Source organism: Amblyomma mixtum, chromosome 3, assembly GCF_055824585.1.
Source record: "Amblyomma mixtum isolate Tamu chromosome 3, ASM5582458v1, whole genome shotgun sequence".
Lineage (NCBI taxonomy): Eukaryota > Metazoa > Arthropoda > Arachnida > Ixodida > Ixodidae > Amblyomma > Amblyomma mixtum.
In genome coordinates this window covers 286,900,265-286,925,552 of record NC_143014.1, presented here as the reverse complement: position 1 = coordinate 286,925,552, position 25,288 = coordinate 286,900,265, and the positions used below count along the sequence as shown (strand labels likewise).

Here is a 25,288-nt window from a genome sequence, read left to right as displayed (position 1 = left end):
GATTCCTCTGTACAATGCCGGTTCTTTGCCGATGACTGCATCGTGTACCAGGTCATCGAATCTGTGCAAGATCAAATTGTGCTACGTGATTACCTCTCTGCAATTACCAGTTGGTGTCAATCCTGGCGTATGAACCTAAATGTCTCTAAATGTGCCCACATGATGGTCACAAGAAAGAAAAAACCGTTAATATATACTTGCAAAATTAACAATGCTGATGTCAAGCGGGTTGACAACTTCAAATATCTTGGTGTTATAATTGACTCCAAATTAACGTGGAACGCACATGTTGAATATGTTGTGTCGGCGTCACTAAAAAAGCTGTGGTTATTAAAGCATCGCATGAGGCACTGCACTAGTGCAACAAAACTTGCAGCATTCACGACACTCGTTAGGCCAATTCTTGATTACGCTGACACTGTTTGGGACCCTCATACTAAGAAAAACATCAATCACATTGAAGGGGTACAAAAGAAAGCACTTCGATTCATTTTTAACACTTACCATAGAAGTATCTGTTTCAGACCTGAGAACAAGAGCTGGGCTCCCGTCGCTAGAAATGCGCCGCAAACTACACCGCCTACAAATGATGTACAGTATTGTCAACCACCATGTCAAAATAAATTTTCATAATTACATGCACTTCAACGAATCCAGGAAAACGAGAGGCAAGCACAGCAAAACAATTGTAATGCCGCAGGTTAAAACTAACGCCTACCGTTCAGCATTCTTTCCTCGAACCACAGCTGAGTGGAACGCCTTACCCTATGAAGTAGCTGACATGCCCTCAGTTGAATCTTTTGTTACAGCCGTGTCATCTTATCTATGATGCTGCAAGTATTTCTTTACAACGCTTCTTGCTTTGCCGTCCGCCTTTCAAAGTGTATTCCTTCTTTCTTTTTTTGTGTGTTTTTTGATTGTGCACATTCCTTCATGGCTGATTGTCAATAGCATGTTTTCTTTCTTTGCCGCTGTTAAACTCACTTTAGCAATTGTTCAAGAACAATGTATCCACTCCTGCTTTGACTGCCAAGAGGCAGTTGGCAGTATTTGATAAATAAATAAATAAATAAAACATGTTCTTAGCTAACGTTGTTGCGATTTTAAAGGAGCTCATGGGCATGACTCATTGCTTGAGCAATGACTTAATTGAGTCATTGCTTAGACAATTTAGAAGGCTTGAGAGGCCGTCGATGTTCCTCACCTCACGCTGGCAAGAGAAAAAGGCCTCTTCAAGTCCTCCCATATGTGCACAAGATATCGCACAATGTCAAAAGGGTGGCCAACAAGTTCGAAATTGAAGTTGTTTTTACAGCTCCTTTGAAATTGTTCCGCCTGTGTGCCATGACCAGCAGGTGTCAGGGTAAGAGAGCAATGAAGAAGATATGTGTCACGAAACACCAAACACAGTTTGTGCCCTGCACTGTTGGAGTGGTGTATAAGGTTCCACTCAGCTGTGGGTCTGTGTACATAGGCCAGACAGGGCGCTGTCTCAGTGACAGGCTCAGAGAGCATGCAAATTCCTTGGGCTCAAATGGAGGCTCAAACCTGTCATTGCATTGCCTTAAATGCAAACACTACATAGACAGGAATAAGAAGAAGAAACGGCAGTGCCGCCCTCTCCTCCGTTCTACGGTGGTTATCGGGAGAGCTTCCGATAGGGTGACCTGGGAAATTGTGGCCTTCGAGATATCTAGTACGGCAGGCTGCGTAAGGCATCGGTAGCCCTTCTCAAAAGAGAACTTGATTTTCTTCGCGACTGATAACCCGCTTTCGTGTTCCTGCTTTCTGGGCATTTCTGCTGAGTTTGAATTGTCTTGTGCCTATCACTGATACTATATTTGCTGTACCAATGTACTCCCACACGTGTTGTACTGGCTATTGTGCGCTTGCGCCCTTTCTGTTTCTTAAGGCGATGTATTGTTTCCGAAAATACAGCTGCAAGTTTGCGCTCGTGTGTGTGTATGTGTTTCTCCCTCCGTCTTGTGTCATTCTGCGTAAAGTTTTCTTGAATATGACATGCATGAGCGCACTCGTCGATTTCTCCCTATGCAAAGGACATATTTATATGCTATGATATGACTTGAAATCGAGGTAGTTCTCAATGACCACATTATGCATAAGAGAGCATTTTATTGGTTTGCCCAAGTGAACAAGTGAGTAGGGACTTTATTAGATCAATTTATTTTAATATTTATTATACCTAAACACTCCTAAGTGACAATATCTGAGCGGTGAACTTTGACATGGTGCGGCAAGTAGGAGCTTGATGAGTTCGCAATGTACTAATAAGGGAATAATTACTCATTAGCATCCAAGCGCAGCCATACGGCTGCAAAGAAAAGCTTTGTAGCTCTTGTAGCCATATGGCCGTGCTTGGGTGGATGCCAATGAGTAGTGACTACCTTATTAGAAATCATTTCAACCTTGAGGGATTCGCCTAAAATATTGGGCCAACACCACTCCCATTTCGAGCTTGCCCCATCATATGCTAGCCGTCCTGGTTCGCGCACTTGGTAGGGCAACTGCCCCGGTGAGGCAGTAGTCCCGGGTTTGAACCCCAGACTAGGGTAACTTTTCCTCTAACTACTACAACCTGAGTAGCTTTCTTTTGTAGCCGTATGGCTACGCTTGGGTGGATGATAGTGAGCAGTTACTCCCTTATTACAAACGTTCTCCACACTGGGGGATTCCTCTAAAATATTGGACTAACATTGTCATTTACTGCATGGATTTCTACAGTGACTAGTTCGAAGAACAAGAGGTTAGTAAGCATAGTCTTGTGAGATGGAAGACCATTCCAGCCTTTCATGGCAAAAACAAAATTGAATCTTAAAATGCAATGGCATAAGCTAAGGGAGGCACAGTGCTTGTGCAGCTAGTGCAGAAGGAACCATGAGCAGGAAAAGATTAGTTTTTTACGTGACGGTAAAGAGCAAAAAAAACCTGCAGTTTCTGCATGAGATGAAGAAAGTCGAAGATTCACCTTTAGTGCTGTGACACTGGAGCTTCTACAATAGTCTGAGAGAGTAAAACAAGCAGCTCAGTTCTGAATTCATCCCAGGATCTCAGAAAAATTAGATTTGTGCCATGTGGCATAACAATATTCTGCTGATGCCACACAGGAGTTTTGAATGCAAGCAACATGGAAGACGGTGACGCTAAGGACATGCTATGGCGTAAATAACCTGGGCTGTGGGTTGTTGTGTAAGGATTGTTAGGTGAGACCATGTTAGATTGTTAGCCATGTCAATAGTTGAGAATTTGAACCAATATGCACCGACTGCGGCGGCCACGTTTGTGTGTGCTGCACGATATCAGTGCACGTTAAAGATCCCCAGGTGGTTGAAATTATTCCGGAGACCTCCACTACAGCACCTCTTTCTTCCTTTCCTCTTTCACTTCCTCCTTTATCCCTTCCCTTAGAGCACAGTTCAGGTATCCACCGAGATATGTGAGAGTTACTACGTCATTTCCTTTCCTCAAAAACCATTTTTTTTTCAGTATGCAGTAAATATGCCTTTCTCAGTAAGGCCTTATAAGTAGGCAAGATGTAGTTATCCTGAAAGTAAAAAATATTAGTGCATTCTTAATAACATTAGCAAACAGGCTAGTTGAGAGCATCCGAAATATTGTTCTGAGAGTTGAAATACTGTTATTAATTGCAGAGGGCAGACTCCATAGTCGTCAATGAAGGCGTGATAGGAAACACTGAATGGAAGGTCATAATGTATTCAATAAAACTTCGGGCCTAAGGGCAATGCCTTGGGGACGCCCGATATTGCAGAAAAAAAGCAGTACGCGTAAGAATTAGTATGGGAATTCTGTCGACGGCTGGCTGTTAAAGCTTGGATCCAGTTTAGAGCAATTGGATCCAAGTTATAGCATGAGAAAATACGCCTTATATAAATGAGGGATTTTATCACACGCTCTTTCAAAGCCCACCAAAAAAGCATTGAGGGGGATGTTGCTGTTGAGGGAGAATGAGAGCAAGTTGGCTATTGCAGGAATGCTTTCTAAAGCCTTGCAAATTTGGATCAAACAACTTAACTGTCCAAACATTATAGCACCACGAGAGTATAAAATGTTCTACAATTGGGTGCACATGCCAAACGACACAAACAGGGTCATAGGTGCTGGGTGATGACTGGCAAGACGCATACAGGGGTCAAGCTATGATGAGACAGGAGGCTAGCTTCATGGCACGCACAAGATATATGTACACACTGTGTCCCGTCCTGCTGTTGCATTCTCTAAGTTTCACAGGGCTTGAGTGTGCTGTTGGGTGAACTGCTGGAAAGACGGCATGTTGACACTGTACTAAGGACGAGAATGACAGAACAAGAATGGCTACTGGGTGTGGTGGTGGTGTTCTTTTCTGTCGTCTTTGTTCCTTGTAGTTTTACAAGCTCCACAGGCCTTGTTTTCCTATCCGCTGTTTCAAAGTGGTGTCAGGTAAAGCCAATTGTTATTCTTCAACCACCAAACTACTGTGCCATACAACATCCTTTTAATCAGCTTTCATAATTTGCAATGACAAATTTACTTCATAAGTCGTCTAGGCAAATGACACAGCTCAATAACTTGTGTCCTCATCAGGACTAAAAATAACCATAATTTTATTTATACGGTCATGCCTCGTTAATACAGACCCCATTATTATGGATTCAAATTATGGACAGTATTTCTGGGGGCAAAACTTTTTCAATGCACTCACACCTCAATAACATGGAAACTCGCTCATGACACAGTGGACAAAGTGAAAATGAATACAGCCCGTTGTCGCATAATTGTGCAGAGTGCAAAGACTGTTAAGACTTCTTGAATTTGAGTAGATAAGTCAAGCACAGCCTGAATCATATACCTTTTTTACACACTAATTGTCATCATTCTGCTTGTCGCAGTGTGTGCAGAGAGTTTTGTCTTAACCCATGAACTGTCAAGCCCAGCGACTCCTCCTGCTCACACACTTTCTGGATGCCAAAGCACTTCTTTTTCTGGTGTCAAAAGCATTGTCAGTGCTCGGCGAGTCACATCCTGGCACAGATTGCTCATTGCACAAAATGAATTAAGCTGCTTAACAATAATGAACAGAGCTGCAAGCTTACATTTAAACTCACAGATGCCTTTCCGCAGCCCACAATACTATAGCACTTTTTAAACGGAGTGCAACATGTTGTTGCAACCTAAACAGAGAACTACTCCTCTGGCTCAGCCCACCATCATGCAGAGAAGTTTGTGTTGTCACCAATTCTTCACGCAAATATTTTTGCAGACATAGGTCCGCATAGCAGGCAGGAAATAAAAAAAAAAAACGGCGCTCCACAAGAGACCACTGCACTACACGCCGATGTTTTCGCACGTCGTAACTCGAGCATCCATAATCACAAAATGTACTGTATGAAGCAGCAAGACGTAGAAGGATGGCGACGCTGCTGTTGTCGCGGAAGAAAACAGTTCGACGGCCGTGTAGCCAAGATCGCGTCACGTCGCACACACAGCAGTTTCGAAGCACAGTGCCTACACGAAGCGCGATCAAAATCGGTGATGGATACGTAACAGAAACAACGTCGTATCACAACGCTCGCTTCGGTCGCAATCACTGCAACCAGTGCGACTAGCTGCACTACGCCAATTTCATTTCAGCATACGGAAAACACTGCATGTGTAGTGAGCCTTCGCACGTGCGCATTTCTCTGCCTCGACGGAGAAGCACTTGCTCCGACCGCAATCACTTTCACTTCTTGGACACTGTCACTGTGCTGTGTAGCTTATGCACGCACAGGAAATTCACCATGAGCAGCCTCCTTTCTCCAAGGTGAGTTGTCCGTGGTGATCCTTACAGGAATTAGAAACGCTTGCAACGGCCACAAACGGCTCCAAACAAACGCTTTGTGACATCGCCACCGCGTAGGTCGTACGTCGGTTTGAAGACCAATGCAATACGAATATCTAGCATCCAACCGCGCGGCTTACATAGCACCTCCTTGGAATCGACGCACTTTAACCATTCAGAGGCAAGTATCCTGGACCCAACTAGGCGGCTTGCACTGGTCTTGGAACCACTTGTTTACAAATGACCGAAAACACCGCGACTGCCACCGCAACCTTTAAAACAGCTATTTTGACTGTTGACGGAATTGACGTCATGTCACGTGATCGCACTTCTCAGCGTCGTCTGCTCGAGTGCTTCAAGGACAGGCCAGTCGAGTATTTCGAAAGAAGAAAGCAACTGTTCGATGCGCAAAAACTGGACTCTCACCACCAGGTAAGAGAATTTGTTAACTACGATAGGGAAGTCGCGTTTCTGACACTAGCGTATCTTGTTGCAGAAATCGGCACCATCTCTCGTCAGAACAAAGGCGTCGTAGCTCCTCAGCTACAGAATCGCCAAGAAACTGAGACCGCACACTATCGGCGAAGACCCCATCATGCCTTGTATTCAGGATGTGGTGAAGACTGTGCTTGGAGAAGAACAATCGAAAAAAGTAGTGCAGATTCCATGCTCAAACGACACTGTTGGCCGGAGGATCCGTGAAATGGCGTCGGATGTGGAAGAGCAAGTAATTAATAGTGCCAAAAGCTCTCCAAAATTTGCAGTCGCCGTGGACGAGAGTTGCGACGTTTCTGGGCAGCTGGCATTTTCGAGGTTTATTTCCAACGGCGCCACTGTGCAGGAGTTTCTGTGTTGCCTTGAATTGAAGACAACTACCACAGGAAAGGACTTATTTGACACGCTAAACGAATTTTTTGGTAAAACGGGGCTCCTATGGGGCAAATGCGTAGCTGTGTGCATGGATGGTGCGAAGTCAGTGACGGGGCAGGTGGAAGGACTAATAGCTTTAATTAAGCAAGTAAATGCCAACACTGTTTTCACACACTGTATGATTCACAGAGAAGGCCTTGCCTCGAAGGAACTGAGCCCCGATCTCATGGCTGTCATGAGCCATGTTGTGAAAACTGTGAACTGCATCAAAGCACAGCCGAAAGCCATTCATCTTTTCAAGGCACTTTGTAATGAAATGGGCGCAGCTCATGAACACCTGCTACTACACACAGAAGTGCGTTGGCTGTCGAGCGGCAATGTGTTGAGCCGAGTATTCGACCTGCGAGATGAGCTGGCCACATTTCTCTCAGAAAATGCACTAGTTGAGCCGTTCATGCAGAGCTCTTTTATGGCAAGGTTGGCCTATCTTGCAGACATGTTAGAGCATCTCAACACATTGAAGCAGAGCTTTCAAGGCCAACAAACCACCTTAGTTAGTGCTTCTGAGCAAATCAAAGCATTTTGCAGCAAACTGCAGGGCTGGATGAGCCGTGTGAGCAGAGGTGACTTTAATCCGTTCAAAAGACCTAGTGGCTGTGAAGCCTCATCTGCTGATATGTCTGTGTTCACAGCACAGTTGAGCACTCTCAGGGCTCACTTAGCTGGGTACTTCCCAGAAGTTGAAACGGTCAAATGGCTAGTATCTCCTTTTCATGTTGATGTGAAAATTTTCAATACTGACAGTGCTGAAATTGAGAACGAGTTTCTAGAGCTCAGGGCAAGCACTGCTCTCAAAGAGAAATTTAATAGTGAAGGCTTGGTGACATTTTGGATGGGTACTGCTCCACTGTTTCCATGCCTCTTTGAAAGGGCAGTGGACATTTTGCTTCCCTTTGAACTACATATGCATGTGAACAGGCATTTTCAGCCCTCGCCTATCTGAAGAACAAGCACAGGAGCCGTCTTGACCCGGCAGCTGATATGAGACTGGCTCTAAGTGCTACTGAGCCACGCTTTGACTTGCTCTTAAAAGGGAAGCAGTACCACCCATCACATTAGTATTTGTATTAATCTGTGCAATAAACATTTAACCTTTGCAACTCTCTCTTTGCAAAAATGCTCTCGACAACATTGCTGGTAGTGAAAGCGGCGGGGGGGGGGGGTTCCCTGGAACTAATTGAAGGCTTTTGGGGTTTCTCCAAGCAAAAAAGTTTGAGAACCCCTGCTCTAAAGTTTCATATCAGACAAGCAGAGCCGATTTTGAGTTCCGTTATTAAAAGCCCAGATGCAGGCATAAACTAATCCTAGTAGGCAGAAAGCTGCACACTGCAAATTTTAGCACTCGGATATCAAACTCGTTTCAGCTGGCAGCCCAGAAAAACAGCATGAGTGTTGCATGCTACACTGCATATAAAGGAAATGTCATCCTTCCAGTTTGTGCATGCATTTGTTGCATCCTTGTTTTTTTTTATGAGCATGCGTGTGTGTGTGCAAATATTTTTGTGGTAAGGTGCCTCCTGTGCTTTAAATTGCAGAATATGACTGAGTGTTATAACATGTCACTTGCTTGTTCTGTGTATTTACCATATATACTTGACTAAGGGCCCTGCACTCGTTTATGGGCCACTATGCCCAGCTTGGGAGCCACTAATTTCGAGGGGGGGATTTGCAAAAAGCAACTGCACTTCACGCATGTGTAGGCTTCCTTGTGTGGCACGCTACCCAGGGAGCTACCAGTAATGACAGCTGTCTGCTGCTATAATTATCATCTTCCAGCATTCACTGCTCTGCAGCTGTGTGCCATTTAAAGCAGAATTCAGAGCCGATGGAAACAGCCGACCATTAAATGATGCCGACCGGACAACTAAGTTGTCTGCTTGTGGATTTTCAATTCTTGGTGTGCGGTGTCTCCAGACATTACGCTTTAAAATTATAGGAATTTCAAATGCAATGAATAGCACGGAAATGACTTCAATTACAAGGGTAGCAAGGATACGGGCCCAAGCATCAGTGACAGCAGTACCAACGAAGCATAAAGGTGCCTGCGACTGGACAGCAGATATAGCATCAGGCTGCATGGTACAGTAAAGTATTTGTCCCGTAATATGGTTGGGAAACTGAACAAGTGCCTCTTTCGTGTAAGGGCCACACTCTGCCAAAATTGAAAAATAAAAGTGTGGACGTTAGTCGAATGTATGTGGCATTTCTTTACTCATTGTTTCGTAGGTTTTATTTTTTAATGCAAGGGTATTAAAAGCCTCATTGGGCAAAAGAAAATGTGACAGTTATAATAAAATTCACCAATTGGCTGGCGGGAAGCGAGGTCACTTGTGGCGAAGGCACCAGCAGCTTTTAGTGCTATTGCATTGCTAAGACACAGGGTAATCGGGTGTCCCTGCAAATTTTTTTTTTTGTATGCATTTGTGGTTTGCCTTTCTTAGTGCAGTTTCTGTGGTTTTCTGAAGCAAACCACATCTTTAAATGTTGGCATGCCAAAACATCAAATGGGGCACATGCATTCTGAAGCATGTATCCTTGGCAGTTTGTTTCGGTATGCATTCTCACATCTTTTATATCGTCTGTTCACAGGTATCAGCATGAACTTCATCACGATTCTGGTCAACCTACATTTTGCCTGCCCGCAGTGTTATCCAATGCTTGGATATTGCACCGCTTGCTTTTGAGGAAACCTGCAATCTGCCTGCATTGTAGCACTAGAATTCTTTGCTCATGTTTATGCTAGTGTCCCATCCTGAAGTATGACCAGTAGTTAAAGTGTGTGCAGCAGCACATAATTACTTTTTAAAACTGTGCATGTTCCTGATCTGCCATGCGATGGCCCTGGGGAGCAGCGTTTTTTCCCCCATCCAGCATGCTTCTTCTTTTGATGTCAGTTTTGCAGACATGCCATGATCTACAGTGTGAATTAACTTCTGAATGCTTGCTTTTTTTTTCTCTTGCTCCTATCTCTCGATTTCTTAAGCATACTCTGAGAAGATTGCTGGTCAGCACCGGTCAGTGATGCTAACTGAAATACAGCTAAAGGGCCTGCTGTAGCGGCTCTGGCTGCTGACTGCAAGGTGGGGGAATCAAATCCTGGCCACAGTTCGATGAAGGTGTAAAAACTCCCGTGTGCTGTGAGATGCCACTGCCCGTTAAAGAACACGGACATTCAGTATAAATTAGTCCACAGCCCTCCACTAGGGCGTTCCTTGTTGACAGTGTGCAACTTTCGGGCATGAAACCCTGCGTGCCATACCACAGCAGTACGGCTGAGGGTCCAGTTATGTCAGAACGTTGGAGATGTTTGTTTTGAAATTATCTAAAATTGGTTACTAGCTCTATGAGTGCAGCTCTGCACAATGCCAGTGGTGGCCAGTGTGCCATGCCTCTTTTTACCATGGCACTGGGCTGAGGCTTCTAATAAAAAAACATTACAGCGCAGACACATCCAGCTGACAGTTTAGGACTATGGTTCTTGCATGCGATGCCTTGAACGTGCACTAAACAGGATTTCTTGCAGGACAGTGTACATGCTGTGAACATTCTTACAAACGTCCCGGTTCCTACATTTTTTTTACATCACCATGGAGAGCAGGAGGAGTCAGCCAACATTATTGCTATGGTAAAAAGCGTGTGGAGTGGCTTTCCAGCCAATTGTGTTTCAGCTCCACTGTGCCGTTGGCAGAGTTATATGCATGCAGAGTGATCTTTGAAAATGTGTGGGCTGCTGTTTGGAGTATGTACAGCTGTAACAGACGGTCGGGTACATCACCACTGCAGCTGCAGATGAGAAAACATTTTCAACTTGCTTCCTTCAGTGATATATTCTCTGAACGACAAATATGTACTGGTTTTACCAGATTACTACTCACACAGTGTCCAAAAACACTAGTGAAAATTACTTTGGGTATATTAACAGATGACAGTATTTTCATTGGCCATCGCAGATTGATGAGGTTGAGTCTCGCAAAACCAAATAGTCCATGCGTGTTTTACTTCCATGGGCCTAATTTGTGGCTATGTTCTCTGCAATTGAAACTATTCATTCAAAGGAAACACCTCCCCCCCAAAAGATAGATAAAATAAAAGCGAGCACAAATTTTTCCAAGAATTTTTAGAGCACCTGTATTGCTCGTGTTGGTTTTTTTAAAATAAATGCAGGCCTTTCTTGTCTGCCAGAAGCTGCTCGCGACTTTGCTGTAGCTCATTTGAGCATGTGCACATGCTGTTGAATAAAGAATTTTCAGATATTTTGTGTTTTGATGAATGAGCTCCAATATGAGATTCCTCACATGCACAGCGCTGTTTGCGAGCACCTTGAACACAGAATGTTTCCAAAGAAGGGGCCATGCAGAGCACGCACTTGAGGGTTTGATGTTGGTCTTGTATCGAGGTCGTTATTACTTTTGAAGGTGCAGAGAGGAAGATATGCAATCTAGAGCTCGGCACCTCATCACATTTGAACAAGACGAGAAATTCTTTGTCACAAACTTTATTTCAATGAAGGCATAGTTGACACATTGCTCGGAGAATGAGACGCTGGCTGTTTGCTTTCACAAGGAACGAAAAGGAAGTGAACACAAGCATAGGCAATTTCAGTGGAGCTGCAATGCAAAAGTGTCTGTGCTGTGGAAGTTTGTTTGTTTATTGTGCTTAAGACAGTACATGGCAGAGGCAAAAGGCGACAGCAATGAATGCCTGACTGGGCCAATATCCCTACAAAAACTCGCAGCACAAACAGCACACACATAGGAATGACTGCAAATAAAGCAAACTTACACATGAACAGAAGCAACCTGTCGATTACAGAGGAAATTAAAAAGAGCAGGACTGAAGCCAGCACTAAGTAGTCAAATTATACAATTGTCTAACCTAAGCATAAAATAAACTGACAGAATGAGTTGAATAATAAAATACAGAACCAATCAGTGGGCATAACTTCACGCAGTGGAAAATGATAAAATCACAGGACGACACTGGATTATGATATGCTATTCATAAGCAGTGTCATTGACCAAATCCTGTAGGTATGCTTACAAGTTATACAGAAAATAAATTTTCCCCTTTTTCCTGTAGGAAATCAGGGAAGAACAATTAATGATTTCTTCACTTATCAATTAATGATAAGTGAATCAGATCTGCAGGGCATCCAATCTAACTACACAGTTCCACAATGTAGGTTCTTTTAGCTTGTATGAAGTTTTGGGATCAAGCAGGCTTGCAGTGAAGTTTGGTCAGGCAAAGTACATGCGGCCAAAGCCCAGCCCTCCCTGCAGCCTGTGCTGCCTCGAGGGCACACTCTGGGGTGTAGTGAAAAGTGCCTCTTTGCAACAGACTTATGTTAGCTGTATATACCGGGTGTTTCAGCAAACACTTTCAAAAATTTTCAGAAATAGGATTTTTGAGGTAAAAATATGGCTTTCGAGGCATAGTATTATCAGTATTGGTGGACATCAGAAAACGGGTGAATCATCTTAACTAGTATGCTGGTTAAATAATTTTCAATAATAACCCTTTTAACTAGTAGAGCTAGGCATCTAGTTGCAATTAGCAATTTGTAGCTGGTCGTTAGTAATAGCCATATCTTTTTAGAATTTCAAAAATGCGATTACCCTTGGCGCTGTGGTTCGACAAAATTTGGCTTTATCGACTAGTTACGTGCACTTGAGGGGTTGCTTTGCCTGCACGCTTTCGAAAGCGCATGTACGATGCAGCCAAATTTTGTCGAGCCACAGCGGCGAGGGTAATCGCATTTTTGAAATTCTTAAAACTTGTATGGCTATTACAGAACAGGCTTCAAATCTCTAACTGCAACTGCCTAACTGTACTAGTTAATTATTAAAAATTAGTTAATGAGCTTACTAATTAAGACAATTCAAAGATCTTCTGGTGTCCGCCAACACTCATAATACTATGCCATGAAAGCTATATTTTCACCCCAAAAAGCCTGTTTTTGAAAATTTTTTAAAGTGTTCGCTGAAACGCCCAGTCTATTTGTATGCGCAAAGCTAGAAAAACCATCAAGTTAAGCAAAATATCACCTTGACAAAATTACTTCGCCTTGCTGTTGCATGCAGAAAAGCCACAAAGCCTGAATTCATGTATATTGCCAAAACTAAAGTTCAGCCTGCTCACTGCTGTGTTCCAATTGACCCTCTCGGTAACACAAGCAAAATGAATGGGTTTTATTTCACGAGCGTCATTTATATATCCTCTCAAGATGACGCCACGGGCGATGGGTAGATGCTATTGCTTGAGATAACGTCACAGACTTGCTGCCTGCGGCGGTTGATGACACAGCACATGTCCCCTTTTACAAATTGAGTTGTTCAGGTGGCCACCTTCGTCTGGTAGACTGACGCAGCGGTGGGGGCTCATTGGGAGGTGAATCCACCGGAGCGGGGTTCGCAGTGTTGTCTGGCTCGGGTGAGGTTTGGATAGGGGTGTCGGGTGCTGTGGCGCACAAGCTGGCGGCTTCGCATCGGAGCCCTTGGGTTTGCGCGGTCGCAGTTGATCCACATGACGACGTTGCTCGCCGTTCGGTGAAGACACAGTCGCCATCCGTGTCCCTTGTGTGCTCACGACCACTCCAGGCAACCACCTGGGCCGGCGGTGAAAACTTCGGAGCCACACCGGCTCTCCTGCAAAGAATGTCATGGTAGACGCCCGAGTTTCACACTGTGGTTCACCTGCTGCACTCGGAAGGCAACAGTCTAGTCTGGTACGGAGCCGGTAACCCAGCAGCAGCTCGGATGGAGACTTTCCACCCTTAGTAGGCGTTCTTTGGTAGCAGAATAAAAAATGACTCAGGCGGGTGATGAGGCTGTCCCCCTGAGCTTTTCGAAGGCCTTCCTTTATTGTGCGCACTGCGCGTTCTGCCAGGCCATTCGACTGCGGGTGGTAAGGTGCAGTGGTCACATGGTTGATGCCGTTAAATTTTACGAAGTTCTTGAACACTGTAGAGACAAATTGTGGCCCATTATCTGAAACCAGTGTGTGAGGCAGTCTGAACCTGGCAAATATGGCTCTTAACCTTCCGCAGTGAACTCGGACGTCGTGCTTTTCATCAGTATGGCCTCTAGCCACTTGCTCTTGGCATCCACCACCACTAACAACATGCATCCCTCGATGGGGCCTGCGAAATTTCTGGCCAAGGTGCGGGTACCTGTGCCGGAGGCATCGCACTGCCTTGTGCACATGAATCACATTCGCGTACTACCCTCTCGATATCGGCATCCAGCCCTGGGTACCAGAAAATGGCTCGCACAAGGTTTTTCATCGCAGCCATTCCTGGATGCGTTTCATGGAGGAGCCTCAGCAGACCTGCTGTGGCCGCTGACGGCACAACTATTCTATGCCCCCAGTAAACGAGGTCATGACTAACAGTCAACTCACTCTTTTTTGAAAGAACGGCCAGAACCACTTCTCTGTCTCTGCCAGATAGGTCGGCCAGCCATGCAGGATCCATTTCTGCACTTGCTGTAACAGAGGGTCATGGACGGTTAGGGCAGCCAACTCTTTGGCACTGATGGGTGCCGCATTCACAGCCTCAGTATATAATACATACTCGGGCACGTCTTCCTGTTCGTTAGGCTGCTCACGCAGAGTAGGGAGAGGGAGATGGCTGAAGCCATCAGCGTTCACGTTTTCGGACCCCTTATGGTATGACAGGTCATACCGATATCCTCCCAGGAGCAGGGGCCAATGCTGGATACGTGCAGCGGCCATTGCTGGAATCGCCTTGTCCCGGCTGAACAGTCCTGTCAATGGTTTGTGGTCTGTTACCAGCTCGAAGTGGTTTCCGTAAAGGTAGTCTCGAAACCATGTTACGTTGAACACGAGAGCCAGTGCCTCCTTTTCTAGCTGGGAATTGTTCTTTTCGGCATTTGTTAGCATTCGTGATCTGAAACTTATGGGGTAATCCACGCCACCGACTCGATGCGACAAAACGGCTTCCAGACCCACTGCTAACGCATCACGCTCTAAACGAAGGGGCTTGCTCGGGTCGAAATGCACCAGAAGTTTTGCATTCTTTACTACGTTCTTAGCTCCTTCGAAAGCCATCTGCTGCTCTTTTCCCCAGAACCACTTCATGCCTTTCGCCAACAGCACGTATAAGGGCGCCAGTAGAGATGACACGTGTGGCAAGAACATGCCATACTAACTCACTCACCGAGTTGGGTCGTGGGACGTCGAGCAGTGCTGTTATGTTATCGCTTTTAGGCCATAAGCCGTTGCTATCAATGCAGTGCCCAAGAAACGTAACTTGCTCTTGTCTGCATTTGCATTTCTCAGGCTTAAGACACAGACTGTGTTCCCTCAGATGTTGCAGCACTTGTTCCAAGACCGTGTAGTCATTCGCCTTTTCAGTCACAATAATGTCGTCCATTAGACCTGTACCCCAGGAATCGCGCTGAGCACGGCTTCCATGCGTTGCTGGAAAATTGCCGGCGCTGAAGACACCCCGAAGGCTAGTCTGTTGAAGCAGTATAGGCCCTTGTGTGTGTTCAGAACAGCTAGCTTCTTCAAATCTTCGTCCAGGGGCAGCTGACTGTAGGTGTCGCAGAAGTCCAAGGTGCTGAAAACTTCGCCGTTGAGATTAGCAAAAATATCATCAATCCGTGGCAACAGATATTGCTCCAGCAGGGTTGCGGAGTTCATTGCGAGACGGAATTAGCCACACAATCGTAGCCGCCCATCCTTCTTGACTACGGGCACGACGGATGTGGCCCATTCCAAAGACGTCACTGGATATAACACCCCATCATGGACTAGCCCATCTAGCTCGTCTGACACTAATTGCTTGAGCGCATATGGCACCGTCCGAGCTTTACAAAACCGAGGCCTGGCATCTTCTACCATGGACAGGTGGACCGGTGGCCCTTTGAGCAATCTAAGGCCCGGAGCAAAACGTCGTTGTACCAATGAAAGCAGGGTTTCCAACCGTCTGTCTGTGGGGCCTGCTTGTATGCTCGCCACAGCGTTGGCAGTGGTTACTGGCACGCCAGCCATACTGAAGCTTCGGATAGTGTCACGGCCGCAAAGCGTCAGTCCCGGACAATCAACAACGACCAGCTCGGACTGCACATTTGCGCCACCCAGGCTTGTGGTGAGTTGCAACTTCCCAGCGATAGGAAGTGGACCTTTGAAGCACGATAACTGCATTGTTGTCTGCAGTCGTGGCCACTTATACTGGTGTTCTTCAAATACTGCCCGTGGAATCACACTCACTGGTGACCCCGTGTCTACCAACATAGTGAGCGGAACTCCATTCCAACTTATTCGGCGAAGAATAGGCTTGACGTGTATGCTGTCCGTTGCTTGATGCGCAATGAGTGTGTGCAAAAATTTGCACTCCTCAGAATCATCTTGCTGATTTTGAGAAAGTAGGTATGCTGCCCGCGTACCCTCAGTGGCTTCGTCTGATGTTACAGGCTCATGCTAAGTGGCCGTGTTTTTGGCACCGATGACACATTGCTCTGAGATGGCGGCAATCATCTGCTTGGTGCGAGGAAGCGCCACATCGGGTACATGGCCGGGGCTCATCGTGAGACCGCCCGCTTGGTTTACTAGACTTCGAACGTGAGCGAGCCGATCGGACGAAATTGGTTGTGTCTGACTCGAGGGAGGGCAGTCTCCGCATATGCTGAGCGTTTCCCGCAGCGGCCTCAGCAGCAATGACGAAATCTTCTGCTTCCTTTAACAACAGCAGGCTGCGGGTTAAAAGATGATGTCTGACGTCCTCGTCCCGAACACCGCATATTATGCGGTCGCACAGCATGCAGTCCAGCATCATACCAAGCGGCGAAGTGCCAAGCGGCGAAGTGCGGCTATGAAATCCCGAACACTCTCACCTTCTGCTTGTATACGCGTGAAAAATCGGTAACTGGCTGCTGTTTCATTGACTTGTGGCTCATAATAGCTCTGTAGATGCCCGGCGACATCGCTGTATTGAAGGTCATTGACGCTCTTGAGGTGGCACTGTCCTTGGAGAACCTTGACAGCGCTGTTGGAGAGCGCGGAAACCAGAAGAGCTCGTTGCTTTGCCGTATTTGTGATTTCTTGAGCTGCAAAATACACTTCCAAGTGTACCCTGTAGGCGGACCAGCCCCCTTCCTCCTCGTTGAAGGCAGGCGCTTGTCCCGGCGCCATTGCCTTGACGTCCACTCTCAGTAGCCGCTCAAGGGCTCCGCCCCCTGCTGCGTAACTTTCGTTGCCACTGTTGTGTTCCGATTGACCCTCTTGGTAACGCAAGCAAAATGAACGGGTTTTATTTCATGAGTGTCGTTTTATATCCTCTCAGAATGACGCCATGGGCGATAGGTAGATGCTATCACTTGAGATGATGTCACGGACTTGCTGCCTGCAGCGGTTGATGACACAGCACTCACAAAGCTGCGTGTGCAAAGAAGCTGTTGTGCCTCTGGGCACAACCTTGAGGCTTTGCTTGCCTGCAGAACTTGAAAAGCACACCTTACGTTCGGCTTGCCCACAAAACTCTACATAAAGACACCATTCTAGTCCAGCCAAAATCCAGATAGCTCGCACAACCTTTCTGAGCAAGCTATCCTGTTGAAAGTAAGATTCAGGTTTCTTGGCTTGCCTCGTGGTGAGGAATTGTAATAATGCTTGCAGCCAGTTCAGTCAGCTGGGTGCCTAATCCCTAATGACTGCAGAAAACAAGACCACCTTTTCACACTGACACTCGATAGCATCTCTGCAAACCATTTACAATGTTCAATTTGAACCAGCAGGCCAGTGTGAAGTGTGCAGCACAAAACCAATGTGTTTTACTCTGGGATTACATCTTGGCACACGCATAAAATGACACTGGTGATGAAGCAAATTGGCCTGTATGAATGGGCCAATCCCTGACCGTCATCCTGCTCCTCCATGGACATCCAAGAGAATGCGGCCAAGACAGCTGTGACAGGAAGTCATCTCTTTAAGTGAACACAAGAAGCAACTACAACACAAAAGTCACAGAAGCTTACAATAATACCCATGATAATGGTGACTTCTTTGTCTGGCCCAAAGTTGTCAAAATGAATATTTAATTATTCAGGTTAATTTAGGGGACTTAAGCGTACATATTGTGTTGGATGCTAAATGTCCAATGCATCTTATTACACCTGTCCTTGAAGAGGTGCTATCCGCATTAGGAAAAGTAACTGTTGGTCAAACGCTCAGGGAAAACCCCATGATGGAGTAGATTTGTAATAAGGGAGGAGTTGCTCATTCACATCGTCCAAAGCGCAGTCATACGGCTACAAAGGAACGCTATACAGCTTTCTCAGAAATTTCATAGCTAAAGAAAAATTTGTCCTGGTCCAGGGTTCGAACCTGGGACCCCTGCTTCATTGCAGCAGTCGCTCTAACAACTGAGCTAACCGGGAAGGTTAGCATATAGTAGCACAACTTGAAATGGGAAGGTTGTTGGTCAAACACTTGACCAACAATGACAACCAAGACGAGAGCGAACTGATCAATAACTCTTGTTGGTGAAACGTTTAGGGGTCATTGTTGGTCAAACACTTGACCAACAATGACCTCTAAACGTTTCACCAACACGAGTTATTGATCAATTCGCTGTCGTCTTGGTTAGCTCAGTTGGTAAAGCGACTGTTCTGATGAAGCAGTGGCCCTAGGTTCGAACCCTGGACCAGGGCCAATTTTTCTTTAACTACGAAGTTTCCGAGGAAGCTGTGCAGCTTTCCACTGTAGCCGTATGCCTGCACTTGGGTGGATGTGAATGAGTAATTACTTCCTTATTAGGAAAGTAACTATGATGCAACTATCTGACAAAATAACAACTGGATGTTTACTTCTAAAAATTGGGTTGTGATGCTGCTGTTGGGCTGTTGCACTGGGACTGAGTGAAAGGGTGGGACACCACATGGTCTGTGTGCGGATCGCAGCCATATGGAACCACCACTGAACTGTAACGATAGCCAGATCATGACACTTTTTGGTGACATTTATTCATAATTTCATGTCAGTGTCCTCATATGCAGTTAAAAACCTGCTTAACTAAGTATCTGCTCTAAGCAGGCAATGACACTCGGCAAAGAGCGCTACACTAGCAGACGACAAATAGTAAGGAGATGAAACCCACCAGTTTTGCTTCGGGGCAGCGGGACAATGCTGCAGAAAGCACCACTGCACTACCTAATTCACAGGTACAAGGGTACAACCACCTCACCACACTCCCTGCCTTCAGTATTTTTTTTCTCCTTCCACAGAGTATAACTCCTACCCAATACCCAACTAGCTGTGGCATGGATTTTAACGACACTGATTTGGTTAAAACTGAATTGTGCAGAACTGAATTTAGCACAAATATATTAGTATTTTTTTTCTTTACACAGAAAAATCCAAACCCTAGTCAGAGTCTGTGTGTCAATTCGGGATGCCGAACCCATATACCATACCGCAGTGTGCCGTACCAAGTATGCTGCCGCATAGAACTCAAAGTAAATTTTATGTCCCAAAGCGACACATGGGCTATTAAAAAACAAGCATATCAATGTGGATCTTCATGGCCTTGACGACGTTTCCAATGCCCACATAGGCTGAGGCCATTGCAATGACCTCGTTATCTTGGAAAGAAACTAGAGCAACTGTAATGTTGATCCAGGGTGGGTTTAATGTGAACTGAAAGCAAACGCTAAAACAGCAATGCTTCTTTATGTCGGAAGCCTCAGCGTAGCCACAACAGCCTACCTTTCTCACTTTTGTTTCTATTTATTTTCAGTGCTCACCTTGCCATGTGGTTTGCATTAATAGTGCCACCAGCCAAACTCTCAAACTTTGTTCTGCTGAGGAAAAAATTTCACTGAATGAAATAGTCATCCATGTGGCATACGATGTGTTTGCTTCGACACAGTTCCTGTGTGCTGCAATACGACTGATCTGCCAAGTCCACAGTGGAGGCATACATTATTCACGCTTGTTTCCTTCCAATGACTTCAACAGTCCTTTGGCTTTCCTTTTGAAAATTGCTATCAAGCAATGCACTTTGTCAGCTGTATTATTCAGTTATTAATGCTTCATTCCAAATGCACAAGCAACAAGCACTGGTGTCAGACAGCTGCCAGCAAAGGTTTGACTTTTGAGGAACTAGTTCCCGTTCTTTGGGCCCCTTTCTGCATTTGAATGCGTAAAGCGAAAAGCCCGAATTTTTAAGAAACAACTTAAACTTAACCAGGTATTGCAGGGATTCTGGCAGGACTTTGCACATTTTCGTGCACAGATAGTAAAAAAATAAAAAAACCAACAATACCAACAAAAAATACTTCTTAGCGCAAGCTTTGCTCCCTGAAAATAGGGTGACAAAAGTGCTCAAGTCGCCGACGCAAGACCGTCCTTCCAGCTCACAGTGGCAATCAATGTCACAGGGAGCAAAGTACAGGTGCCGAGAAAAGTTTTTGGAACACGCAAATTACACAAAAACTTAATTTCTGAACAGTTTCAGCATGCATCCAAGAACTGACACATGAACTCTGTGCATTCCTTCGTGAACAACCCGATGCACTTCTTAATGCCAGACTGTGCCTCTAAGTAGCGGGAAAATTTAGGCTTTTTTATGATTTTGGCATACCGAAAACTTCTGTGGGCACATGTACTTTTCTTTCCACTTGAGTCCCAACTTATGCCCCATCGAAGCCGCCTATGGCACGGGGACCGTGGCATGTGACGAGCATTGGCGACCAACGCACTCGCCTAATAATGATTTAGTTAGAAAGCAAACAGCTATAAGCACTTCAGGACACCATGCTATGCTGCGAAAGAAAAGTGGCTGTCAAATTCCGAATCAGCGTCGGAAAAAGTCTCCATGCAGACAAGTCTGCCAGCTATTTTCGGAAAAACCTGGCGCTGCCCTGGTGCACTGCAGCGTTTTCTTCCTTTTGCCACTCTTGCTCTGGAGGTAGTGATAAGGTAATCTAAAATTTTCATTGGGAAACAAGAAACTGACAGCTGCTGCTGCTGCAAAACAAAAAGAAACAGCGAGGTGCAATCGCTGTTTCAACCCAAACGTATTTATCTTTTCGGCCACAAAAAAGAAATGCGTTTAAAGCTGTGCAGGGCATCTTGTCTTGCAGTCGCAACAGCCGATACTCGTCTCAAGTAAGAAGCTAGTTCGAATAAATTTAAAAAGAATGCAGACAGCCACTTACGCTCCAAAGAGTGAGACGTCCATCTTGGTAACGTTGTTTATGAAACCATTTTGTTATAAAGTTAACAGACGGTGCCAGAGTGCAAACGCGATTATGAAAGCATTTTGTTATAAAGTCAACAGGTGGTGCCACAGTGCATCATACTGATAATGCTTACAGAATTACTATTATATGCCAGCCTTTTGAACTTGTTCACAACAAAGCACAAATTTTTGCTCGAAACATTTAAATGCATAAACTAGGTGTCCCCATATGAGCGCTGCGCCTGAACGGGTATGCAAGGTCGTAACCAGTGCATTCCATGTTGTACATGGGATGAAAATACATGTCAACATAAATTGATTTTCAGCATCATGCATCATTTCTGACTTCCCTCGAGGTATCATAATTGGTAAAATTATGCTAGTATCTGGACTACACGAGGTCCTGTTTTGTCCGCATGACCGTCCAACCAGGCTTCCTAAAAATGTTCTACTGAATGACGATGTATTGCAAAATTAGGATCCCACAGCACTGAGCAGTGCGAAATTGCTGTCTTCATAAAGTCCCTGTCACTCAGTGCAGCAGCTTCTCGTGATTCATTGTGCTTTGCAGCTGCAGGTTGAAGTGCGATGCGCAGACGAGTAAAGATAATGGTAACCATTAGCAACGAATAGTGCTGCATAAGAAGCATTGTACTGCTGTCACTTTTAACACATTTCTAGAAGTATGCACTAGTTTCAGTCACAAGTCGCACAGCAATGGGCCTTTGGTAATGTATTTAACAGCAGCGTCCATGTTATCTTTTCACATTCTTACAAGTAAGTAACGCCTTCCGCAACAACTTTAAGAAATGCAAAGCAGCCTTTGTCTGTGGTTCCTGATCACTGACAAGTCCACAAAGTATCTCATGATCAGAACTGTTTATTTTCCAACTCCATGTAGCCCGATTCCCCAGCAGCTGACAGCAGTCAATAGCTCAGGCGCGCCAGGAGGATTGCATGAAAATCAGCACAAAACACTTCCAGGACCTTGAACATTTGGTAAATGGATATCATTACAAATGGCAACACCACAGCACAGAGCAGAAGATTAAAAAAACTGCAACAAAACATGTAACTAGCAGTAAACTAAAATGAAAGGTACCAAGCAAGAGTACTGGGGGATGTGTAGTGATGGAAAAGACAGCAATGACCACGGCTTCACAACACAAAACCATAGTCATGATTTCTTTACCTTTATACACATTGACATTTTCCACATCTCTACCTTTCAGATTCGTTAAGCACAAAAATCCAGGGCCTTTGGGCACAATGAACGTGCCATTTTGACACTCAATTATCATATGAGAGAAAAGAATCATAACTATGTAAATTCAGCACTAGTAGTGCAGTTACAGACATCGAAGCATATGTGTGCAAGATGGGCATGGGTGTAATCCTCATATGGCAGAGGTCGAGACCCTGAAAAAGCGACCAGTTTCTTGGTGACATCGATTCAGCTGCTTTCAAAAGGCATACTCGCCAACAGCACTGTAAATGCGTACTAACTGCATGCCAATAGGTGACTCAAGAGCCGACGTCATAGATGTCGTAGGGTGACTTTGTTTTGAAACCAGAAGGCCTCAAGACAGATGAAGGACTCAAGGGGCGAAGCTCAAGGCTTAATATAAAAGTAGACAGTCATATATACTGGTGCGCACCAATTGTTCCCGTGCAAAAGCCACCAGAAGACATATGGCTCTGCATAAACCTGACCAAACTAAACCAGTCAATTCAGAGAAAATTACATGTCCTTCATTCAAGTTGCCAAGTATCTCTCCAAGCTTGATGCCAACTTTGGTTTCTACCAGATAAAGCTAAGTTCTGACAGCCAGGAGTTTACTTTAAGACCACATCCATGCCTTCCATGTCAACAGAATTGGCTGACATATCAGAGACTGCTGGCTAGGTGTCAAAGGACCCGTAGCCGATTGACGATCCTTTTTAACTTGAGATGCAACAACCACACAAAAACAAGGTCAACACCTGTGCAACTGCCATGAACAAGTGCCTTTAGCAGCACTGCATAGACTACTTTCAGATTTTTTTCCCTGTATAAATTAGCTTGACGGAACTCTTGACCAATAAACTTGATGGAACTCTTCACCATTAGACCAGTCATCCAGAAGGCATAAACTGAACACTCTTAAAGGGGTCATGATATGATCTACCAACAAGTCGTGCTTTTACATTTCAGCTACTAGCCGCGACGTTATTATGCATACGTCACAGATGTAGGGTAGGGTTCTACGTACGTAGGGTAGGTAAGTAGGGTTCTACGTACGCATTTCAGCTAGAACAGCCATATTGAAGCAGCCTGAGTGATGTCATAAACTGACACTGCCGTTTTCTGCTGTAAAACTGCCGCGCAGATGGTCAGTGAGGTGAGATGCTACTCACTTCTTGTGCAGTGGCTTCTTGTTCTATCAAAGAACTGTTTCTTGTCATTGCGCTCTCTGCTGCACTCTTGGATGTCCATGCAATCCTGAGGTCCACCAGAAGGTGCTGGATTTCTGGAGAGCATAGCCAAGAGCACTGCAACAGAAAACAATTTTTCAGTGCCACTGAAAAGCCACTGCACAACAGACGAGTTACAGCTCATACTTTCTGAAATGAAGATGAGATGGTGAGTTCTTCTCAATCTCAAAAGAATAAGGAGACACAACAATGATTACTGCATGCCAGACAATGCCATCAGGGAGGCCAAATTCACTTACAAGGTTCAGGTTAGGATTTTAAGAGTTCAATGAACTGTCAGAACAGTTCAACAAAAGGAGAGTTTCAAATTGGGCTAGTTGGTGGTTGTTATTCTCGTGCATTGTTGCGCTTACGAAGGAACTGGGACACAATCAGGGACGACACAGAACAGATGTGCGCAAACTATCAACTGCAAGTTTATTTCTGAGTGCATGTATATATAGGCATTGTCAAGACAAAAACAAAAACAAATCCGTGATCACATCGTCATGGCAAGATATCTTTTAACGTCCTGTCCAGCAGTAAAAAACATGCATTATCTTTCTGACTTAGCTGTTTGTTTTTATTTTTCCAAAAATTCTTTTTCCTGATTTGAGAGCTCGATAGAAGGCACGCTTACACATGGCCCTTCTTTTCCTGATTGTATGCAGTATGCTTCCCAAAGTTCCCTGATTAGCTTCTCTCTTGAACCGAGCAGTATTGCTGTCTGCTTAAAGTGAGGTGTGCAATTTTTGCATCTGGCGCAATGTGCTGCCAGATTTCCCGGTGAGTTGACAAGACTGCAGTTGCGCCTATGTTCTCTGAGCCTCTCATTGAGGCACCTACTGGTCTGGCCAACGTACGTTTGCCCGCATGATAGCGGTATCTTATACACAACACCTTCGCGGCATTCCACGAACTTTGTCTCATGTTTGACGCCACATGACACCTCTTTCTCGGCATTGTCTTCGTCGTTTACTTTCGCGCACATTGCTTTCAATTTTTTGGGTGCAGAAAAAACAACTTTTACGTCGTGTCTTTGTGCAACCTTTTTCAGGTTGTGGGAAAGTGCATGGACGTATGGGATAACCACAGGCCTCTTCTTTTCTTTGGCATTGCCTTGGTCCTTTGTTCGGACTGTCCTTCTTAGCACTTTCTCTGCCACGGAAACGAGCAAAGGTGTCGGATAGCCTGCTTTTCTCAGGCGTGTTGCCTGCAGATGGAAGCTTTCTTGCATCTTGTGGCTGCATGATTTCTTTATGGCCTGCTCAAAAGATGACATGGCCATATTTCGTTTGATCAGCTTGGAATGGGCAGAGTCATACGGTAGTGCGCAATGTGCGCGAAAGTAAACGACGAAGACAATGCCGAGAAAGAGGTGTCATGTGGCGTCAAACATGAGACAAAGTTCGTGGAATGCTGCGAAGGTGTTGTGTATAAGATACCGCTATCATGCGGGCAAACGTACGTTGGCCAGACCAGTAGGTGCCTCAATGAGAGGCTCAGAGAACATAGGCGCAACTGCAGTCTTGTCAACTCACCGGGAAATCTGGCAGCACATTGCGCCAGATGCAAAAATTGCACACCTCACTTTAAGCAGACAGCAATACTGCTCGGTTCAAGAGAGAAGCTAATCAGGGAACTTTGGGAAGCATACTGCATACAATCAGGAAAAGAAGGGCCATGTGTAAGCGTGCCTTCTATCGAGCTCTCAAATCAGGAAAAAGAATTTTTGGAAAAATAAAAACAAACAGCTAAGTCAGAAAGATAATGCATGTTTTTTACTGCTGGACAGGACGTTAAAAGATATCTTGCCATGACGATGTGATCACGGATTTGTTTTTGTTTTTGTTTTTGTCTTGACA

At 45.1% G+C, this 25,288-nt stretch overlaps 1 protein-coding gene across 1 annotated transcript; it reads left to right on the top strand.

Annotated features, from left to right (window-relative positions):
* Window positions 1–6,082: 6,082 nt before the first annotated feature.
* LOC149355085 (zinc finger BED domain-containing protein 5-like) lies at window positions 6,083–7,908 on the top strand. The gene is made up of 2 exons (XM_089577586.1): window positions 6,083–6,268; window positions 6,333–7,908. The coding sequence occupies exon 2, from the start codon at window positions 6,432–6,434 to the stop codon at window positions 7,707–7,709; it is 1,278 nt and encodes a 425-aa protein (XP_089433712.1). The 5' UTR covers window positions 6,083–6,268; window positions 6,333–6,431; the 3' UTR covers window positions 7,710–7,908.
* The last annotated feature ends 17,380 nt before the right edge of the window (window positions 7,909–25,288 follow it).